General features: G+C 46.0%; 1 protein-coding gene and 1 pseudogene across 1 annotated transcript in view; one reads left to right on the top strand and one right to left on the bottom strand.

Annotated features, from left to right (window-relative positions):
- Nucleotides 1–17552, top strand: part of WWC3 (WWC family member 3) — a 121998-nt gene that overhangs the window by 55322 nt on the left and 49124 nt on the right. The window contains exons 4-6 of the mRNA XM_007463251.1: nucleotides 3092–3168; nucleotides 4320–4399; nucleotides 17339–17468. Coding sequence (XP_007463313.1) covers nucleotides 3092–3168; nucleotides 4320–4399; nucleotides 17339–17468 — 287 coding nt within the window. The remainder of the gene's footprint in view (nucleotides 1–3091; nucleotides 3169–4319; nucleotides 4400–17338; nucleotides 17469–17552) is intronic.
- On the bottom strand, nucleotides 7666–17150 carry LOC103084161 (V-type proton ATPase subunit G 1 pseudogene; annotated as a pseudogene).

Below are 17552 nucleotides of genomic sequence, written 5' to 3'. Positions count from 1 at the left end.
AAAAAAAAAAAAAAAAAAAAAAAATGCAGTGTAGAGTTTTGAGCTTTTTCCTTGGACTCCACAAATGGGTTCCATTAGACTTACTGGCAGACATCAGGAGCTGAGAATCTGTCTTTATAAATTGAATTATAACATTAAAAGATCTGCCAGTGTTTATCACTCTCCTTAGCATTTGAAGATAAAACGTACTCACTGTCTTAGGTACTTGAGTTGCCTTTTCCCTCATCCCAGTCCTAGAATTTTATAGCTTTAGAGACCGTGGCAAAGGTAACATGAGTGGTATCAATAAGTAAAACCTTTTACCATTTAGGATGTTTTCAGCTGTAAGTAGCAGAAAAGACTAACTCCCCTTGGCCTGGACAATAAGGCTGTCATTGTCACTTAGCAGCATCCTCCAGGGGGTGGTGGGCCTCCCCATCGGTGGACTGGGCAGCTCAGTGATGTCGTGGTTTATCAGGACCCCCCTCCAGGACTGGTCCAGGCTGAGTGTCCTGGGGGAGAGGCGGATGCCCAAGTGCCTCAGGGCTCTGTTAGTTACGCAGGAGAACTGGGGGCAGGTTGCCGTGTATCTGTCCATCTGTACCCACTACACCTCCAGCGTGCGCTTCAAGGCTCTTTGCTAATTTCCCCTATGAAACTGCACAGACAGAAAGAGTTTTGGCAACGATTTCAGATCATTGTACTGATGTTTAACGTTGCTGTTAAGTTCCCTGGACTTTGGTGGTGGGGTTACTTTCTACCCGGAATGGGAAAGATCCCAGGTGGTAACTGTTGGCATTGTCTTCCTCAGCTGCAAGGTGACAAGTGGCCCCACGTGGAAGGAGTCAGCAAGCCCTAGGTTTATTTGCATGTTGTCTGCGCCCCAGTGGAAGCCCCTTAAGCTCAGGCTTGGGAAACTTAAGTCCCAGGAGTTTAATGTGGAGATTTTATAGAAATAGCTTCTGCCTCTTAAGGGTATTGTCTGAGGTGTTGCCTTCATTACTGGTCTTAAATGAGACCAAAGAGTCAGGCAAGATGGTGGTTCTAGGATTTGGAAATAAACATTCTTCGTCTTAGAAAGAATTCTATTTAAGAAGCATTATACTCTATGTTTTTGAGAGATTAGAATTCTAAATATAAGAACATTTGAGATAAATTTGGCAAACAGCTCCTCCAGATATTTATTTCCAGTAGATTCTAGTAATTTGAAATTCTGACTGGGGCTTAGAATAGTAGATTTTCCATAGAACTGTATTTTTTTAAAAACAGGAAATATCTGAACAGCTCAAATTAAGTTGGGATGTGGTTCTATTTGCTGATGTGGTTCTATTTGAGGATATTAAATACTCTTGCTGTTTAAACCACTTGATGGCTTTCTAAAATAAATGAATTTATTTCTTTTTGGCTGTGTTGGGTCTTCATTGCTGCGTGCGGGCTTTCTCTAGTTGCGGCGAGCAGGGACTACTCTTGGTTGCGGTGCGCGGGCTTCTCATTGCGGGGGCTTCTCTTGCTGTGGAGCACAGGTTCTAGGCGCGCGGGCTTCAGTAGTTGTGGCTCACGGGCTCTAGAGCGCAGGCTCAGTAGTTGTGGCTCATGGGCTTAGTTGCTCCGAAGCATGTGGGATCTTCCTGGACCAGGGCTCGAACTCGTGTCCCCTGCCTTGGCAGGCGGATTCTTAACCACTGCGCCACCAGGCAAGCCCCACGTGATGGCTTTGAGTCAGCTTCTCCAATATGAAATCAGGAGATGATTATAAACTAGTTTCTAGGTGTTGACATGTAAGTTACCTGAATGACAGCCTTTGGTACCCAGATCAAAGGAGTAAAAGAATGGATGCTGGCCCTGCTGATGGGGTCTTCTGAGCAGGTGAAACTAATGAAGATGACCCGGAGGCAGATTACACCAGTGCGGGGTGACTCTCAGATGAAGAAAAAGGAGCCTCCACAACTCAGGAAGGGACAGGAACCAAGTCACTGCAGCTCCAAGGCCTAAGGGAAAGGAGACAGAAGCATCAAGAAAAAGAGATGCGGAGAGGTGGATGGGGTGATAGAAATTAGAAATGGCGGAAATGGGAAGGAAATCCAAAAAAACGTGGATATATGTATATGTATAGCTGATTCATTTTGCTGTACAGTAGAAACTAACACAACATTGTAAAGCAACTATACTCCAATAAAAATTAATTAAAAAAAATAAAGATAAAGAAAGAAAAAAAAGAGAAAGAAACAGCCGCAGCTGCTCCAGTTGCTGAGACAGCGGAGAGGGCCTGGCTGACTGTGCTTAGCACACAGCTGGACGGCTGAGCGCACCTCATTCACCCCCAGGTATTAGCCGTCTGTAATCACGATGCTGTGTCTGTTAAAAGGCTTTAAATCATGTGTGCTGCACCGCTGAAGAAAGCATTTATCTATGCAATGTGATTTAGCTAAACGTCTCTCAAAAACAAGCTGCTTAGAATAACAGCGTGGGTGCTTTGCTTCAGCTTTCGGGGAACCAAAAACGTGGAAGAATAGCTTTTCCTCAAGCCTGCCAGATACTGATACGTGACTAGAAAGTTGTCTTTTTCATTTTACAAATCTTTGGGTTTTTTTTCCTTTCTTATGTCAAAAATCGTTCATGTGGAGACTATAGATATGAAGAGAGTGAATATAAAATCTTTTGCAATGAAACCATTGAGAATAGCAGTCAACTTTTGGGTTCTTTTTTTCCAGTGACTTCCATGGGTGCGTGCATTTTAAAAGGAAGTAAAAATGTGTTCATACTGTATGTGCTGTTTACATAGTTAGAATAGTTTTCTATACCATAACCGTACCCCTCCCCCCGTGTATATATGGTTTTTAACCCTAGTAGTTTTGCAGTTGAAGTAAACAGAGTTTTGATTTACCTGTAGCCATATATTTTATCATGTGGATTCACGGAGAAGGGCCTCATGCAAAAATCAAACATCAAGATTCAAGGTTGTAAAATGTTAATTCTTCAGGAGCCGGCGCCAACTTGGAAGTCTGAGGCCGAGAATTAACTGCTTAATATGGTGAATCAGAAGTTCCTATCTATGTGTATTTATTTACTTTAAAGGATCCATTATAAAATAAAATATTTTCCTTCTGTTTAGCCTTCTTTGGATATTCAACAAATACAAAGTACGACCCATACCAAATTAAAGCAGAAATAGCAAGTCGTCGGGATAGGGTGAGTAAAATGGATATTTTCACAACTAGAAGCCCCGTATGTCTTTTTATGTAACATCACTTATCATGGTTCATTTTATGGTGGCCAGTGTGTATAACACCCATATTTTAGTAAGATTTTCCATTTCATGAATTATTACCACATTTGGTTTTACTTTCCACTTTTTTTTTTCCGATAGGAAGGGAAAAGTTTCATTTTAAAGCCTCAGCCCATCTAACAAAAAATCACCTGTATCCCTCAGTGTGTTTCATGGGACTAGATTGACCCCCCGTTTGGAAAGATTTGGTGACATTGGGGCCCGACCTCAGAGGGCTGCTTCCCTGTATTAGTGGGCTGCCAGGCCTGTCCCTCAGCAGCTTTAGCATCTGCTGTTCTTCCCTGGTGGCTGTATTCCCAGAGAAATCTTGCCTACGATGGCGTTTGACCAGAAGGTACCGGTGCTCCCTGCCAGTGGTGCCGGGTTCTTTGTGTGCCACCGTGTTCCATCCCTTCAGCGCCTTGTCTTGGGTGTCTGGAAGCGGGGAACGGGAGACATCTTAGAGGCCAAGCCTCCTGTCCTGGTGTCTCAGTCCCTAAACCAGAGTGTCTCTTTTAGTGCCGTGGTTCTCACATTCTAGTACACCAACGAAAAACACCTGGGGCATCAGTTCAAAGTGTGAGCTCCAGACACCCCCCGCCTCGCCCCCACCGAGTTTTAACAAGGCCTGGAGTGGGTCCTATCATCTGTTTAAATACGCACTGCAGGCGACTGACTTCCAGGTAGTGGGAAGCCATGCTTTGAGCAACAGGGTTTCCTAGGTGGGATCTGGGTAGTAAGCAGAAGAGAGGATGAAAAAAGTATGACAAAGTTTGCTCATTGCAATGTGTAAATCAATACCTTGAAAAAGAAAATCATTGCTGGTTCCAGGGCTCCACGTGGTAGAAAGCTGTTTGTGACCTGGGCCTTTTGTGTCTAAGCGAGCCGGCCCCTCTGCCAGGGCTGTTTGATATGCCAGGGCTGTTTGATATGCCAGGGATGGAAGGCCATGGAGAGAATGGGTGACCCCGTGAATTGCAAGGTAGTGAGAAACTTAGATGACAATGCTAAGAACTGTAGAAATCATTTTTCACAGCTTCTTTTTGTGGAAAAAAAAAATGTAATTTGTCTTTAGCTTTCCAGATTAAAACGAGAGCTGACCCAGATGAAGCAAGAACTGCAGTACAAAGAAAAGGGGGTGGAGACCCTGCAAGAGTGAGTGGCCTGCAGTGACAGAGGGAGAGTTTCCCTGCGATTTCCTGTTTGGTGCCGGGACATGTGTCCTAAAGCTTCATGGGTGTTCACTTTTATGCTTTTATTTATGCTTACTATTTGCCAATCCTAAGGATCAGACCTTTCTTTTCCCTGAAGATAGTTTCTTCTTGTTTCCTTGGGAAATAAGACCTTTATTTTATATTTACGCACATTCTTGATAGCTGTGCTGTCTGAAACACATATGGCTATTTACATTTGTTGGTTTGCGAACCCATGTCCCCCGCATCGGCAGGCGGACTCTCAACCACTGCGCCACCAGGGAAGCCCGGCTATTTACATTTGAATTCCTGTTTTGTTAGTTTTAGTCTCTTAAATTTTTTAATTCTAAAGTTTAAATTAATTGAAGTTAAATAAGATTAAAATTTTAGTTCCCAGTCTCAGTAGCCACATCTGAAATGCTCAGTCACATGTGACTAGTGCAGGTTTTCTCCACCTCAGTGCTCATGACATTTTGGACCAAATAACTGTTTGTGGTGGAGCTGTCCTGTGCACCAGAGGATGTTTAGCAGCACCCCTGTCCTTGACCCCCCCCAGATGCCAGTAGCACCCTCTCACCCAGTTGTGAGCCAAAACTGTCTCCAGATATTGCCCAGTGTTTCCTGGAGGGCACGTTTGTCCCAAGTTGAGGACTACTGGGCTAGTGGCCACTGCATTGGGCAGCACAGATAACATTTCCATCCTCACAGTACTTTCAGTTGGGCAGCCTGATCTATAGGTCTTCCTCCTGTAAAATTGACATCTTTACAATTAGAACTTTATCCCTACTAAGAGTTTGGGGATGAAGTTCTTATCATTTGTGAGTTATATGAAGTGAGCAAATTCAATGAACAGGAGTTATTTTATAAATGGTGATATTGGTGGTCTGAAAGAATTAATTTTCCTAAGAAAGGGCATTGTATTCTTGTTGGTCCAAAGTATACTCCCTTTTGATTCAGAGCTTGGTTTCACTTGCTGAACTTGGGCTTGTGCTTCATACCTTCTGTGTTGACTCTTCTCATGTGTCAGTGGGGACTGTCGTAGCCTGGTTGCTCTGACAAAATACTGTAGACTGAGTGACTTAAAGAGCAGACATTTACTTCTCAACAGTTCTAGAGGCTGGAAGTCCAAGGTCACGGCGCTGGCAAATTCATTATCAGATGACTGCCTCTTTGCTGTGTCCTGACATGGTGCTATTTTTGGGTGGGGGGCTCTGGTCTCTGGTGTCTCTTCTGTTTCTTTAAGGACACTAATCCCTTCATGGGGCCCCACCCTCATGACCTCATCTAAATCTAATCACCCCCAAAGGCCCCATTTCCAAATACCATCCTATTGGGGGTTAGGGCTAACCATATGAAGTTTGGGGGGCATGATGTCCATAGCAGTGATCATTGGGCTAAATTGTCCGAGTGCAGTACCAGTGCCTGCTACATAGTCAGCCTTCAGCAAATGGCAGGAATCCACGTGGCTACTATTTCTTGGTAAATGTGGGCAGCGTGCCACTCTCGCATCCTGTGTGCAGACACAATGACAGTGTGTCAAATGTGACTGCAGTATTACTCTTTATAGGGAGGTTACACAGAATGTGTTTGACAAAGATAATGATCCCACCTCACATAAAAGGTAATTAACTGGCACGTCAAACCCTGTTGTTTAACACGAGGTTGACATTCACTTTGTTAATCACCCAGGATTAGTTTGGTTGATGATTCGTTTGTCCGCTTTTTATTAAGGACATATTATAGACACCAAGGGAGACACAACAGAAAGGTGAGCTGGGTCTTGCCTGGAGGGGCTTGGCTTTTCTGGCCCTGAGACACTGCCATGCCCCCTGCAGGTCCCCCATGTGGCAGGGTTTGGTAAGCTGTCCACGTGCTTAGCATGAGCTGCAGGCATTTAACCTTACAGTCAGCTTTTTGCTTTCTCTACCACTACCTGTAGCAGCGCGCGCGCGCGCACGCGCGTGTGTGTGTGTGTGCGCGCGCGCGCGCGTGCATGCGCGCGCGTGCATGCGCGCGCATTCTCTGGTGATTTGGATCTACAATGAGAGTTCCTTTAATTATCCCTAGTCAGTACAGTTTTTTTTTTTTGCATGACAGAGAGTCCTTACTTTTAAATGATTTTCAGTACACCAAGTAGTAACATGTAGCAAGTTCTTGAATTCCATCATCTAGTAATTTTTTAAATTTATTTTTTATTGAAGTATAATTGATTTACAGTGTTGTGTTAATGACTGCTGTGCAGCAAAGTGACTCAGTTATACACATATATACATTCTTTTTCATATTCTTTTCCATTATGGTTTATCACAGGATATTGAATATAGTTCCCTGTGCTATATGGTAGGACTACCATCTAGTAATTTTGATTAAGGGAAACTAAAAGCAGCCCAAACAATGATACTAGTATCCATTATTCTAACTCTTAGCCGGAAAGGACTATTTTAAGGCTGGCTGCTGCATCACATAGGTTACAAATAACTATTTACTACTTTTTCATAGATAAAGCCCCTGACCTTCAAGAAAGATTTAGGGAAAAAAAATTCATCTCTTTCTTTGTTAAGAAATTTTTTTTTAACTACATCTAAGAAAGAAAAAGTCAGTATTGATATATATGTTGCTTGAGCGAAAAGGCATAGGAAAAAAGACAGTGTATACACATTAAATTTCCAAGAAATATGAGGTAAAAAGATAAAATCTTGGGACTTCCCTGGTGGCGCACTGATTAAGAATCCACCTGCCAGTGCAGGGGACACGGGTTCGAACCCTGGTCTGGGAAGATCCCACATGCCGCGGAGCAACTAAACCCGCGTGCCACAGCTACTGAAGCCTGTGCGCCACAACTACTGAGCCCGTGTGCCTAGAGCCTGTGCTCCGCAGCAAGAGAAGCCACCGCAATGAGAAGCCTGCGCACCGCAATGAAGAGTGGCCCGCGCTCACGACAACTAGAGAAAGCCTGCACACAGCAACAAAGACTCAACACAGCCAAAAATAAATACATAAATAAATAAATACATTTTAAAAAGATAAAAATCTTTGGATAAGCTCTAAGTTTGTACAAAGAAGCTAGATTTGCTGTTCTGCAAAAAGTGAAGGGACCTACTGTATAACATACAGAAATAATCTAATGACTTTTCGCAAGACTATGACTCAAGCCTTGCTAAAGCTTCAGATTCCATGAGGGGATCGAAAATGCCAGTCCATGCAACAACAGGCGGTTCTTTTCTTCCTTTATCCGTTTTTGTGGTAGTTTTTGTGGATTTCTGGCTGGATGTCGCAGTCAAAGGCCAAGAGGTTATCCAGGAGTTCATCCCTCTTCTGCCGGAAGTAGGTCTGGAGGATGGTCATCTTCTCCTGCGGGTCCTCCGCTTCAGTGCTGCAACTGCCATGGGATCCCAGAGCCGCGGCCTCCTTGGCCTTGAACTCCTTCTCCCTCTGCAGGCGGTACTGTTCAATTCCAGCCTGGGCTGCTGCTTTGGCCTGCTTCAGCCTCCAGTTCTTTTCTTGTGGTCCTCGGCCACCTCCTTGGCGGCCCGCTTCTTGGCCTGGAGCAGCTGCTGGATGCCCTGCGACCGACTGGCCGTGGTGGCGGCGATTCCAAGGTGGCAGAGAGCGGCCTAAATCGGCTCGACCGTCCCCTCGGGTCAGTTGACCCAGCCGCCCAAGCAGTACAGCTTTTTATAAAAAAGGTTTTGCTTAAACAAATCAAGCTGCATTTTCAATATCGGCTACTGGTTTTGTTACTCATTTTGTCCATCTGCCGTGGTGCTTCCCGGCGCAGCAATACCTGTTCTGTGATTTTACGCCATACAGCCCTGCCCGCCTCCAGATGCTCCCATGCCTGCTGGGTGCTTCTCTGTGCACCGTGGCTGTGCCTTCCTGTGTCACTTCTGCCAAAGGGCTGGATCAGAAATAAGCAGAAGCAAATCATTTAATTTGGCAGGTCTTCACAAGTTGCTTGGACTGTCCAGTTGAATTGGAGGTTGATTTCCATCTTTCATTTGGCCACACTGTAGCTTTCTCTCTTCACCAGGGCGAATCAAGACTTCCCAGCGTCTCTAGATAACAGTGACTTTTCATGCTGGGCCTCATGCAGTTAATTTAACTCTCACTCGCTGAAGCCCTGGTGCAGGTGATCAGGTTTCAGGGTGGTTCAGGAACACTGAGGTCACATGGGATCCCCGAGCCTCAGAGGGGAGCCCCGGCCGGCACCTTTCCCCACTGGCTCTGGCTTCTGTAGCAGGATTGCTGGGCACAGTGCCTTTTCCTCTGCTTGGCCTCCATCACTCTGGCCACCTCCATTTCTTTATGTGAAGACAATGGTTATATTGCAACGTCAGCTTAAGACTGAACACTCTCAGAAATAAAAGATGTCAGGGCTCAGGTGACAGAGAAAACCCCTTCCCCTTAGCATTGCTAGGAAGTAAATTCATCTCTTGTAGTCAAGGTAATTTTAAGACTAGGAAAAGACGGCCTCAGTTTCTCCAGGTTTATTGGACGGGAAGCAGAAGCTGGTCTGGGAAGAGTTATAACTTTACACCTGCAGCCGGAGCGGAGTATGAATTGTGCACTTGCAGAGAGAAGGGCCAGTGCTGTTTGATCTTCTTTCTGCTTTCCTTAGCAAGAATCCTTAGCAATGGGAAACATGCCCCCTGCCAAGGGGACGGTCCTCACTCCCTGCTGGATACCCACCCTCCCCAGTGGAGGCTGAGGGGCGGCCTGAGGGAAAGTTCTGGACCTGGCCTTGGTCCTGGGGGACCCAGCCCAGCTTTCCAGATGGAGCTGCCTCTCGAGGCAGCTTCTAGTTGGTTGCTGTGTTGTCACTGCACATGGTCGGTCACTCTATGCTGTGACACGAGCTCACGGGAAGGAGAGGAAACAAGGGTGCTTGTGCCGTGCTTAAAACGCTTTGCCAGTGAAAAGTAGACTGATACCTTCCTCTGAGTTACATAGGCCATGTGTGAGATGAAAACAGCCTCTTTATTTATCTGATATTGCAGATTGGCTCTTGTGTTTGGATCAAATCATGCAGACAGGTATTATTTATTGAGAAATTTGGAAAACCTCTGGTAAGCATCGATAATGTGATTACCCCACCCCTACTGTGAAATCCTAAGTCTGAGCACAGATAATACGTGAGCTGTTACATGTAAATGGGCTTCTCAGATATTATTTCCAACATCAATTTAAGGCAGAGACCCTAGATTTTCCTCCAGAAAATTTTCTGCTGTTCTTGCTTCCCAGCATAGCCCATGTATTTTTTTCCAGAGCACCTCACCAAGAGTTTGGCTACTTATAACATTTTAAACTCAACTTGTTTATCTTGGTGAACTTTCCTGGCTAGCAAGGAAATCCATCATTACGCTTGGGTCCAAGTGAGGAAAAAAGAACCTTTTGTATTTTTTTTGAAGTCTATATATGTTAATTTTTGTAGATGGGAGCTGGCCGTGAACACATTCTCTGGGTTAATGATAGAATGCGCGTGTGTGTGTATAATGTATGTAAACTTTTAATGATGGAAAATGTCAAATATACACAAAAGTAGAGAGAATGGTATAAGGGAACCTTTCTGTACCCCTCACCCTGCTTCAACAACTAACCACACAATGGCCAGTCTTGTTTTGTCTGTCACACAGCCTCATCGCCCGAGCTCTTACAGCATTATTGAAGCAAATCCCAGAGTCATATTTCATCCATAAATGTCTCTCCTAAAGTAACGGACTCCTTTTGAAAACATAACTATAATACCTGTGCCACTCAGTAGTAATCTCTTAATGTTGTCCTTTCTCCAGCAAGTGTTCCCATCTCCCTGATTTGTTTGGGTCTGGGTTCCGACAAGGTCCACACCGTACGTTTGATTAGTGTGTCTCTTAATCTCTACCCTCCTCTCCTTTTTTCTTTTTTCCTTCCTTTCTTCCTGCGGACATCTTATTTGTTGAGGAAGCTACTTTGCTTGTCCCAAAGAATTGCCCTGATACTGGATTTTGCTGCTTGAATGTGCACGGCGTCATTTAACACGCTCCTCTGTCCCCTGCTATTTATGTAAACGGGTGTCATTAATCCGAGAGGCTTGATCTGATTCAAGTTCAGTTTCATTTTCTTTTCCTTTTGGTCAGGAGGTGCACACTCTCTGGTTGTCTCTTTTTTTGTGTGGTGTGAAGATTATTAGTGGGGTCTGGCATTGTCAGCCTGATACATCCATTTATAATGTTTCCCATCAGCTTTTCACGTAATGCTGTGCACGTGTAGACACAAGAGGTTTCAGGTTAAGTTCTCGAAGGTGGGTTTGCTGGGTCACAGGGTAAAGGCATTGGTCGTATTCTTAGATATTGCCGAATTCTCCTTGGGAGAGTGGCACCATTTTGCATTCCCACCACTAGTAGATGCGTGTTCCTGTTCCAACCACGTGGCCAGCAGAATGTGTTTTCACTCATGCTTTTGCGTTTCTACCCGACTTATCAGTGATAGTGTCTCAGTGTCGTTGTAATTTGCATTTCTCTTGAAGCCCTTTATAAACGTCTTCAGAAAACAGGAGCAACGTTTACAAGTCATGAAAGTCTTCAGGAAAATCAAACTTTTCCAGTGAGAGAGCTGCTGGGTATCGCTGCCCCAAAGTTTCTGAAGCTTGTTTTGAAAAATTGTCTTCATGTAACTCATGGCTAGCCCCCCGGGGCAAGGTGGGGAGGAGCTAGAATGAGGATGTCCGCAGCTTCCCAAATGGGTGATGCCCAAGAACGTGCTGGATGTGCCAGTGGGTGGGGGAGAGCTCCCTCTTTAGTGACGCTAGACCTCCTGGGCGTCTGGAATGTTCCTCCTGTTCGACCGCGAGGGGTCCTGCAACCGGGAAGCTCGTTTAACATCATTTCACCCTGAGTTTCCCACGCTTCTGTGCCACTGGAGTTTTTTCCCGCCGTGCCACCTGTAACGTCCCCAAGTGCTGACGTGGTGGCTGCTCGTCCTCACACCAGCCATGGGGTTCTTGTAAAGTGTCTCCGCTGCGTGGCCCCTGGTGGCTCTTTCACTTAGAATATGATCCAGACTGCAGATGAGTTGGCCCCCATCCTCACCTCGTTCCCCCAGTCTCCCCCTCACTCACCTGCGTCAGCCCGCAGTGCAACTCGCAGCTCCTTGTGCCTGGAACTCTCTCCCCAAGTCTCTCGTGCCTGTCCCCTCCCTTCCATAGTTCTCTGGACGAATGGCATCTCGCCAAGGTCCCTGCTCACCACTGTATCTAAAAAGCAGCCCTCTCCCCACCCTCTGTCCCCACACCTGGCTTCGTTTTCCTTGAACCACCAGTTGCTGCCTGACCCGGTGGTTTCTTTCTTGTCGTCTGTGTCCTCGCCTAGTGTCACGCTGTGCAAGGATGCGGACTTGGCCTGGTTCTATACTCGGTCCTCGGGATGCAGCCAGCTCCGGGTGCAGGGCAGGGCTTGGTGGGGTGAGGGGACCAGCCCGGGGGCCGTGCGGCACTGCTCCTGGGACCCCGGGACCCCCTGGGCCAGGGCCTGGGCTGCGAGCATCGGGGAGGTCGCTGCATCGGCCCAGGTGCCTTCTTATTAACTGCCCTCTAGCGTTTCCTTCTCTGCTTCTTACTGTGTTATATTGTGTTTTAAGAAATCCTATTTCTATCATTGCTGTTCAGATCACAGAAAGGGGTGCTCGTTAAACGCGCCAGTACCCACTTTCCGTGAGGTGTGTTCTTAGCCCCTGGGTCAGCCTCTTTGCTTTGAGCCTTTTAATTGCTTGATGACATTCTTCCGCTTTGGGATGCTGTGATGAGGTTAAGCCCGTGTGTCTCCTGCAATAAGAGAGTGAGTGCACCCTGCGGACCATTCGATACCACAACTAGGCAGCCTTAGATCTTGGAATTAGCATTTTCTGTCCGAGGGGATTTAGTGGTTTCAGAAGAGAACGGGATTGTTCACAGGTAGCGCAGGCTTAGACCAGCAGTATCCCATTACCGTAGCACAGAAGCTACAGCCCATGCTAAAAGGCCAGCGCTCCTCAGATAACAGTAAAACATACAGAAATGGGGGCGGAAACAAAAAGAGCGTTGTTCCCGTCTCACGACGGGTCTGGCGTTCCACGCAGGACCGGCTGCTGATAGAAAGCTGCCGGAAGCTTTGTGAGGGTCGTTCAAGGCCCCCTGCCAGGGCTGGTGATGTAAAAGGTAGAGTTATAACAACACTTCTCATTCTTGGGGCTTTTAATGTGTGGTATTAACGTGGAATATCTTTCGAGGCCTGGCAGCCCTTTTCTTCAAGATGTGGGTTTAAGAATCCATTTGGTTTTACTTTTGTCAGACCAGTTCTCTTGACATCTTTTTTTTTTTAATTAATTAATTTTATTTATATTTATTTTTGGCTGCGTTGGGTCTTCGTTGCTGCGTGCGTGCGGTCTTTCTCTAGTTGCGGCGAGCAGGGGCTACTCTTGGTTGTGGTGCGTGGGCTTCTCATTGCAGTGGCTTCTCTTGTTGCGGAGCACGGCCTGTAGGTGTGCGGGCTCAGTAGCTGTGGCTCACGGGCTCTAGAGCGCAGGCTCAGTAGTTGTGGCACACGGGCTTAGTTGCTCGGCGGCATGTGGGATCTTCCAGGACCAGGGCTTGAACCCGTGTCCCCTGCATTGGCAGGCGGATTCTTAACCACTGCGCCACCAGGGAAGCCCTTCTCTTGACGTCTTAAGTTGAACAGCACATATGGACACTTGAGGGCAGTGGGAGGGGGAGGTTGATGAGAATCATCTTGAAGATGCTTTCTGAGCGGTGTGTGGTCAGCATTTGAAGCTGTGCCGTCTTTTCTCTCTAACCGTTTCTTTCAAAGGCAGCCAGTAAAGAGCACCAGTTTACTTCGGGACAACATCTGACTGGCTATGTGGGTGGCCCTCCGATTTGACACAATGCGAGTTTGGAGGCCTTGACCCTGAATGTATTGCTAGCCCGGCAACAGAAGAGGATGAGTGTGGTGTGAGGGGTGTGAAGCTTCACTGTGCTTCTTATTGGCTGTGTGACCTTGAGCAAGTCACTTAACCTTCCCGAAGCTGCTGCAAAATGTTGAGGGGTGAAAAGTAAGGGCTGTGTGGTCTGTGTCCTGGGTTTTGTTTTTTACACTGGGTCTTAGTCCATTCAGGCTGCTGTAACAAAGTGCCATAGACCGGCCGGCTTATAAACAACAGAAATTCATTTCTCATAGTTCTGGAGACTGGAAGTCCAAGATCAGGGTGCCAGCATGGTCACGTTCTGTTTCTGGTGAGAGCCAGCTTCCTAGTTCACGAATGGCCATCTTCTCGCCGTGTCCTCACATGGCGGAAGGGGCAGGGGAGCTCCCTGGGGCCTCTTTCATAAGGGCACTGATCCCATTCATGAGGGCTTCCTCCTCATGACCTGATCACCTCCCAAGGGCCCCGCCTCCTGATCCCGTCACCCTGGGCATTAGGATTCCAGCACGTGGGTGCTGGGGGGACAGAAGCATGCACATCACGTCGCACTGTGTAATAACTTGTGTTCTTACTAATGCCACCTTTTGTTGAGCCCTTGTCAACTTTCCGTCATCTTATTTGAGATGTATAAGCACTGTTTTGAGCTCTTAATTAAAATTAAAAAAAGAAAAAGCTCTTTGGCAGTCACAGATGTTATGATTTTCTTCACGAAATGGAATATATTGATATTTTAGAAAGTACCAAATCATTGAATATATCCTCCGAATTTGACCAAAGTTTTAGAGGGAATTTGGAAAAAGGGAGAAAACTCCCAAATAAGTGAATTTTGCAGATGCGATGGAAGAGGGTGCCTGTCCTTTGAAGTTTTTGCTAGATGATAAAGCAGGTGGGCCCTATCATGGCCACTCTGAGCAGGAGGGCACCCATGGGTAGCAAGGGCCATCGCTGCACTGGTGATCCAGTTCGGGCTTGACAGCTGGGAGATGTAGGTTTGATCCTTGGCTCTGCCAGATCTCAGCTTGTCCTCTTGGGCTACTTAATCTCTCTGAGCCTCAATTTTTACATTATAAAGTCTGAGAAGATTATGGTCATCTCATAAAACTGTTGAGGGGATTAAATGAGATGACAGACATAAAGCATGCAACAAGACTGTCACCTAGGTAGTAGGTGCTTGATACACGGAACTGTTTTAATGTGCTATTTATATAATTATATGATTTAGTCAAATAATAGGTACTGTATAAAATATGGCTATATAAGGTTATATTTATATAATAATAACTTTTTACATAATTATATATTCTACAATAATACGTAACTATTTCTAAACAGTAGTGTTTCAGAGATTCCTAGAACATTGAGATCATCTTCTCTAATAGCTTTCACACTTTTTAACTGGAATCTTTTCCCCTTTCGTTCCCCTCAAATGACACCCTCTGTGGAAGCAGACTGTCTGAGACGGAGCGAAGGGACGGGCTTGCTGAAGCAGGGGTGAGGGTCCCCGAGCCCTGTGTGGGTTCTCCCTTTACTCCAGCTCACCACTCCAGGACACCCTCGGGACAGAGTGAAAACAGCTGCTCTCGGTCAATCTTCATTCCTTTTCGAGGTCTCAGAGCCATCTGGGTGGAGCTGAGGTCAGGGCCCAGGTCCGTGGCCTTAAAGTTGAACTTTCGTTCTCCGAGGCGCTTTGCAGTGTCTGCCGATGAGAGGCATTACAGGGTTGCGGATCCCTCTCCCTGATGGGAATCGGGGCCTGTTTTCCTCCAGGTAGCGGCCATTCCCATTGTGGATGCTGGTGCCTTGACAGGCAGCTGGCGCGGTGCCTGGCTTTACTGATGGCTGCACTTAGGCTCTGTAGCTGCTAAAAGCTATAAGGAAGTCACAACACCTAACTACGAAGCTGGAGCTGATGTGTTTAGCATCTTACGTTGCGGCCTTAACAGTGGGTGTGTGTCTGTACTCTCTGACCATTTGGTTAGCTCTGATGGTTAAAGAATTGAAAACATTTTGTTCAGTGCAGTAGAGTTTCATTTCTCTATGTGGGTGTCAGTGTCAGGTGACGATCCATTTGCTGTGTTTCTCATTCTGGAGGAGCCAGTAGGCCTGGTTAGCAAAGGCATTGGTCATTAACTGTTACAGAGAAATCACACTTTTTTGGCCTTGGGTTTTTTGTATGGAAATGATGTAACCCTTTTCTACAGACTTCATCAATCTATGTGGGTTGTGGTTTGTGACATTAAATGAGATGTATTGGAAAGCCTTTTATCAGAAGATGGATATAAGGAGATATTATTACATAAATGAGTCTAGATTCTCTCTGCAAGGAAAGTTGGGCCACTTCCTAGACAGATGCAGTGCTGGGAGATGGATGGCCTTTGTTCCTGCCTTGCATTAGAGACTCCTGGTTCTCCATAGAACAGCTGAAATGGAGAAACACATGGCCAGGCCATGCTGGGATGTAGGGGTGTCACCATTCAATGTGTGGGGTCCCCCAGTGCATCTGTATCCGCTCTCCAAGGAAGAGCACTCGGCCCAGTTTTCATAAATATTTTGTTTGTTGATGGCAATCATAGCAGTGCTGTTGAGCCCTGAAGCCCTATTCCAAAGGGAGGGAATGATTTCCTGCGTGTTCTCTCATCCCAGTGGTGCTGATAGCTCAGATCAGCTCTGGTGCTGAGTTTTGCTCTGAGTTGTGACATTTGTGGCCAGGAGTTTGTTAATGATGATAAAGTACCAGAGTTGGTGCATTTTTTACTTTTTCTCCCATGAGTAAGTAGACTGAGCATTATCCTGGTAATAATAATCAGCACAGACATTATACGCCAGGTCTCTGCCAAGTAAGCCCTTTTCTTACATTTCTCATTAAATGGGAGGGACATTTTTAGTATCTTCATTTGAGGCATGAGGAAACTGAGGTTTAAAGAGGTGAAGTGTCTTGCCCAGGGTCCCACTGTAGAGCTGGAGTGTCACTTGTACTCACCAGCATGCCAGGATGCTCTTGTGAGTGGAACAGAAGGGAGTTTGGGCTGGCCGTTAAGCATCTGGATTTTCGGGTAACATGGGGGGAGCAGTTTAGAGCTAGAATCTGTGTCATGGTGGATCTGGAGCCTGAAATGCAAGCTGGTGACTTTCCAGAGAAGGAGTTCATTCTGTTTCTGGACCAAAGTCTCTTCTTCAGCCCCGAGGGCTTCCAAGGCTTAAGACTTAGGTATGGAAGATGTGACCAAGGACGAGCTACAGGAGGCTGCCTGCTCTTTGCAGGCCAGAGCCAAGCCTAGTCTCAGTCAGTGCTCTGCTTCCACCACCCAGAACCAGGCCCTGTGCGCCCAGGGGTGGGCTGGCTGGAAGGAAGGATGGATGGAAGTTAGCTTGAATGGGAAGCATGAAGGAAGGATGAATGGATGTTTGAGTAGAAGGGGAGTAGTAGATTGAGAGAGTGATAAATTAGAGTCAGAATAAAAGAAAGATAGAGGAGCCATAAGAGTTTCCAACTTTTGTACAGTGTGTCCCTGTTAAAAGTTCACTACTTTTTGCTGTTTCCCATATATTCTTCTTGTACACAGATTTAATTGGTATGTTTATTTAATAGACATTTTTGACCACTAAGCCAGATGCTGGGGATAAACGAATAAGACATGATCCTGCTCTCAGAGAGGGAAATTTAAAATTTCAGGAAATTTTTAAGCCAGTGAACTCGTTGCCTGAGCATTAGTAGAGAACACGGGAACCCTGCCTGGAACGTCCTCACCTGCAGAGGATGCTCTTGGAGCAAAGGGATCCATCCACCAGCAGTCTCATCTGGTGTTCACCACAAACAAGGAAGGTCTTATGGGATCTTTGTTTTTCTTTGTCAAAACATTGTTTTTAACTGTTTCCCACCTTTCTCTGAAGCTTTTAAGTTTTGGGTTGTTATTGTTTAATAGAATGTTGTAATCTCACATAGAATGACTCATATTTCTTTTTGAACCAGGATTGATCGTAAGATGTCAAGTGCTCACACCAATTACAAACTGGATGAGGCTCAGGCTATAATGAGCGAGCTCAGGACCATCAAGAAAGCCATTTGTACAGGCGAGAAGGAGAGGCGGGATCTGATGCAAGTAAGAGGCCCGGGTACTCTTCAGAGCCCACGTCCATCTGTCTGCCCACCTGCTTATCTCTTAACTTTATTTAAAAATTAAAAA

Source organism: Lipotes vexillifer, unplaced genomic scaffold (assembly GCF_000442215.2).
Source record: "Lipotes vexillifer unplaced genomic scaffold, Lipotes_vexillifer_v1.1 scaffold3224, whole genome shotgun sequence".
NCBI classification, from domain to species: domain Eukaryota; kingdom Metazoa; phylum Chordata; class Mammalia; order Artiodactyla; family Lipotidae; genus Lipotes; species Lipotes vexillifer.
The sequence above is the reverse complement of the archived record's forward strand: the minus strand, read 5'-3'. Positions and strand labels throughout refer to the sequence as shown.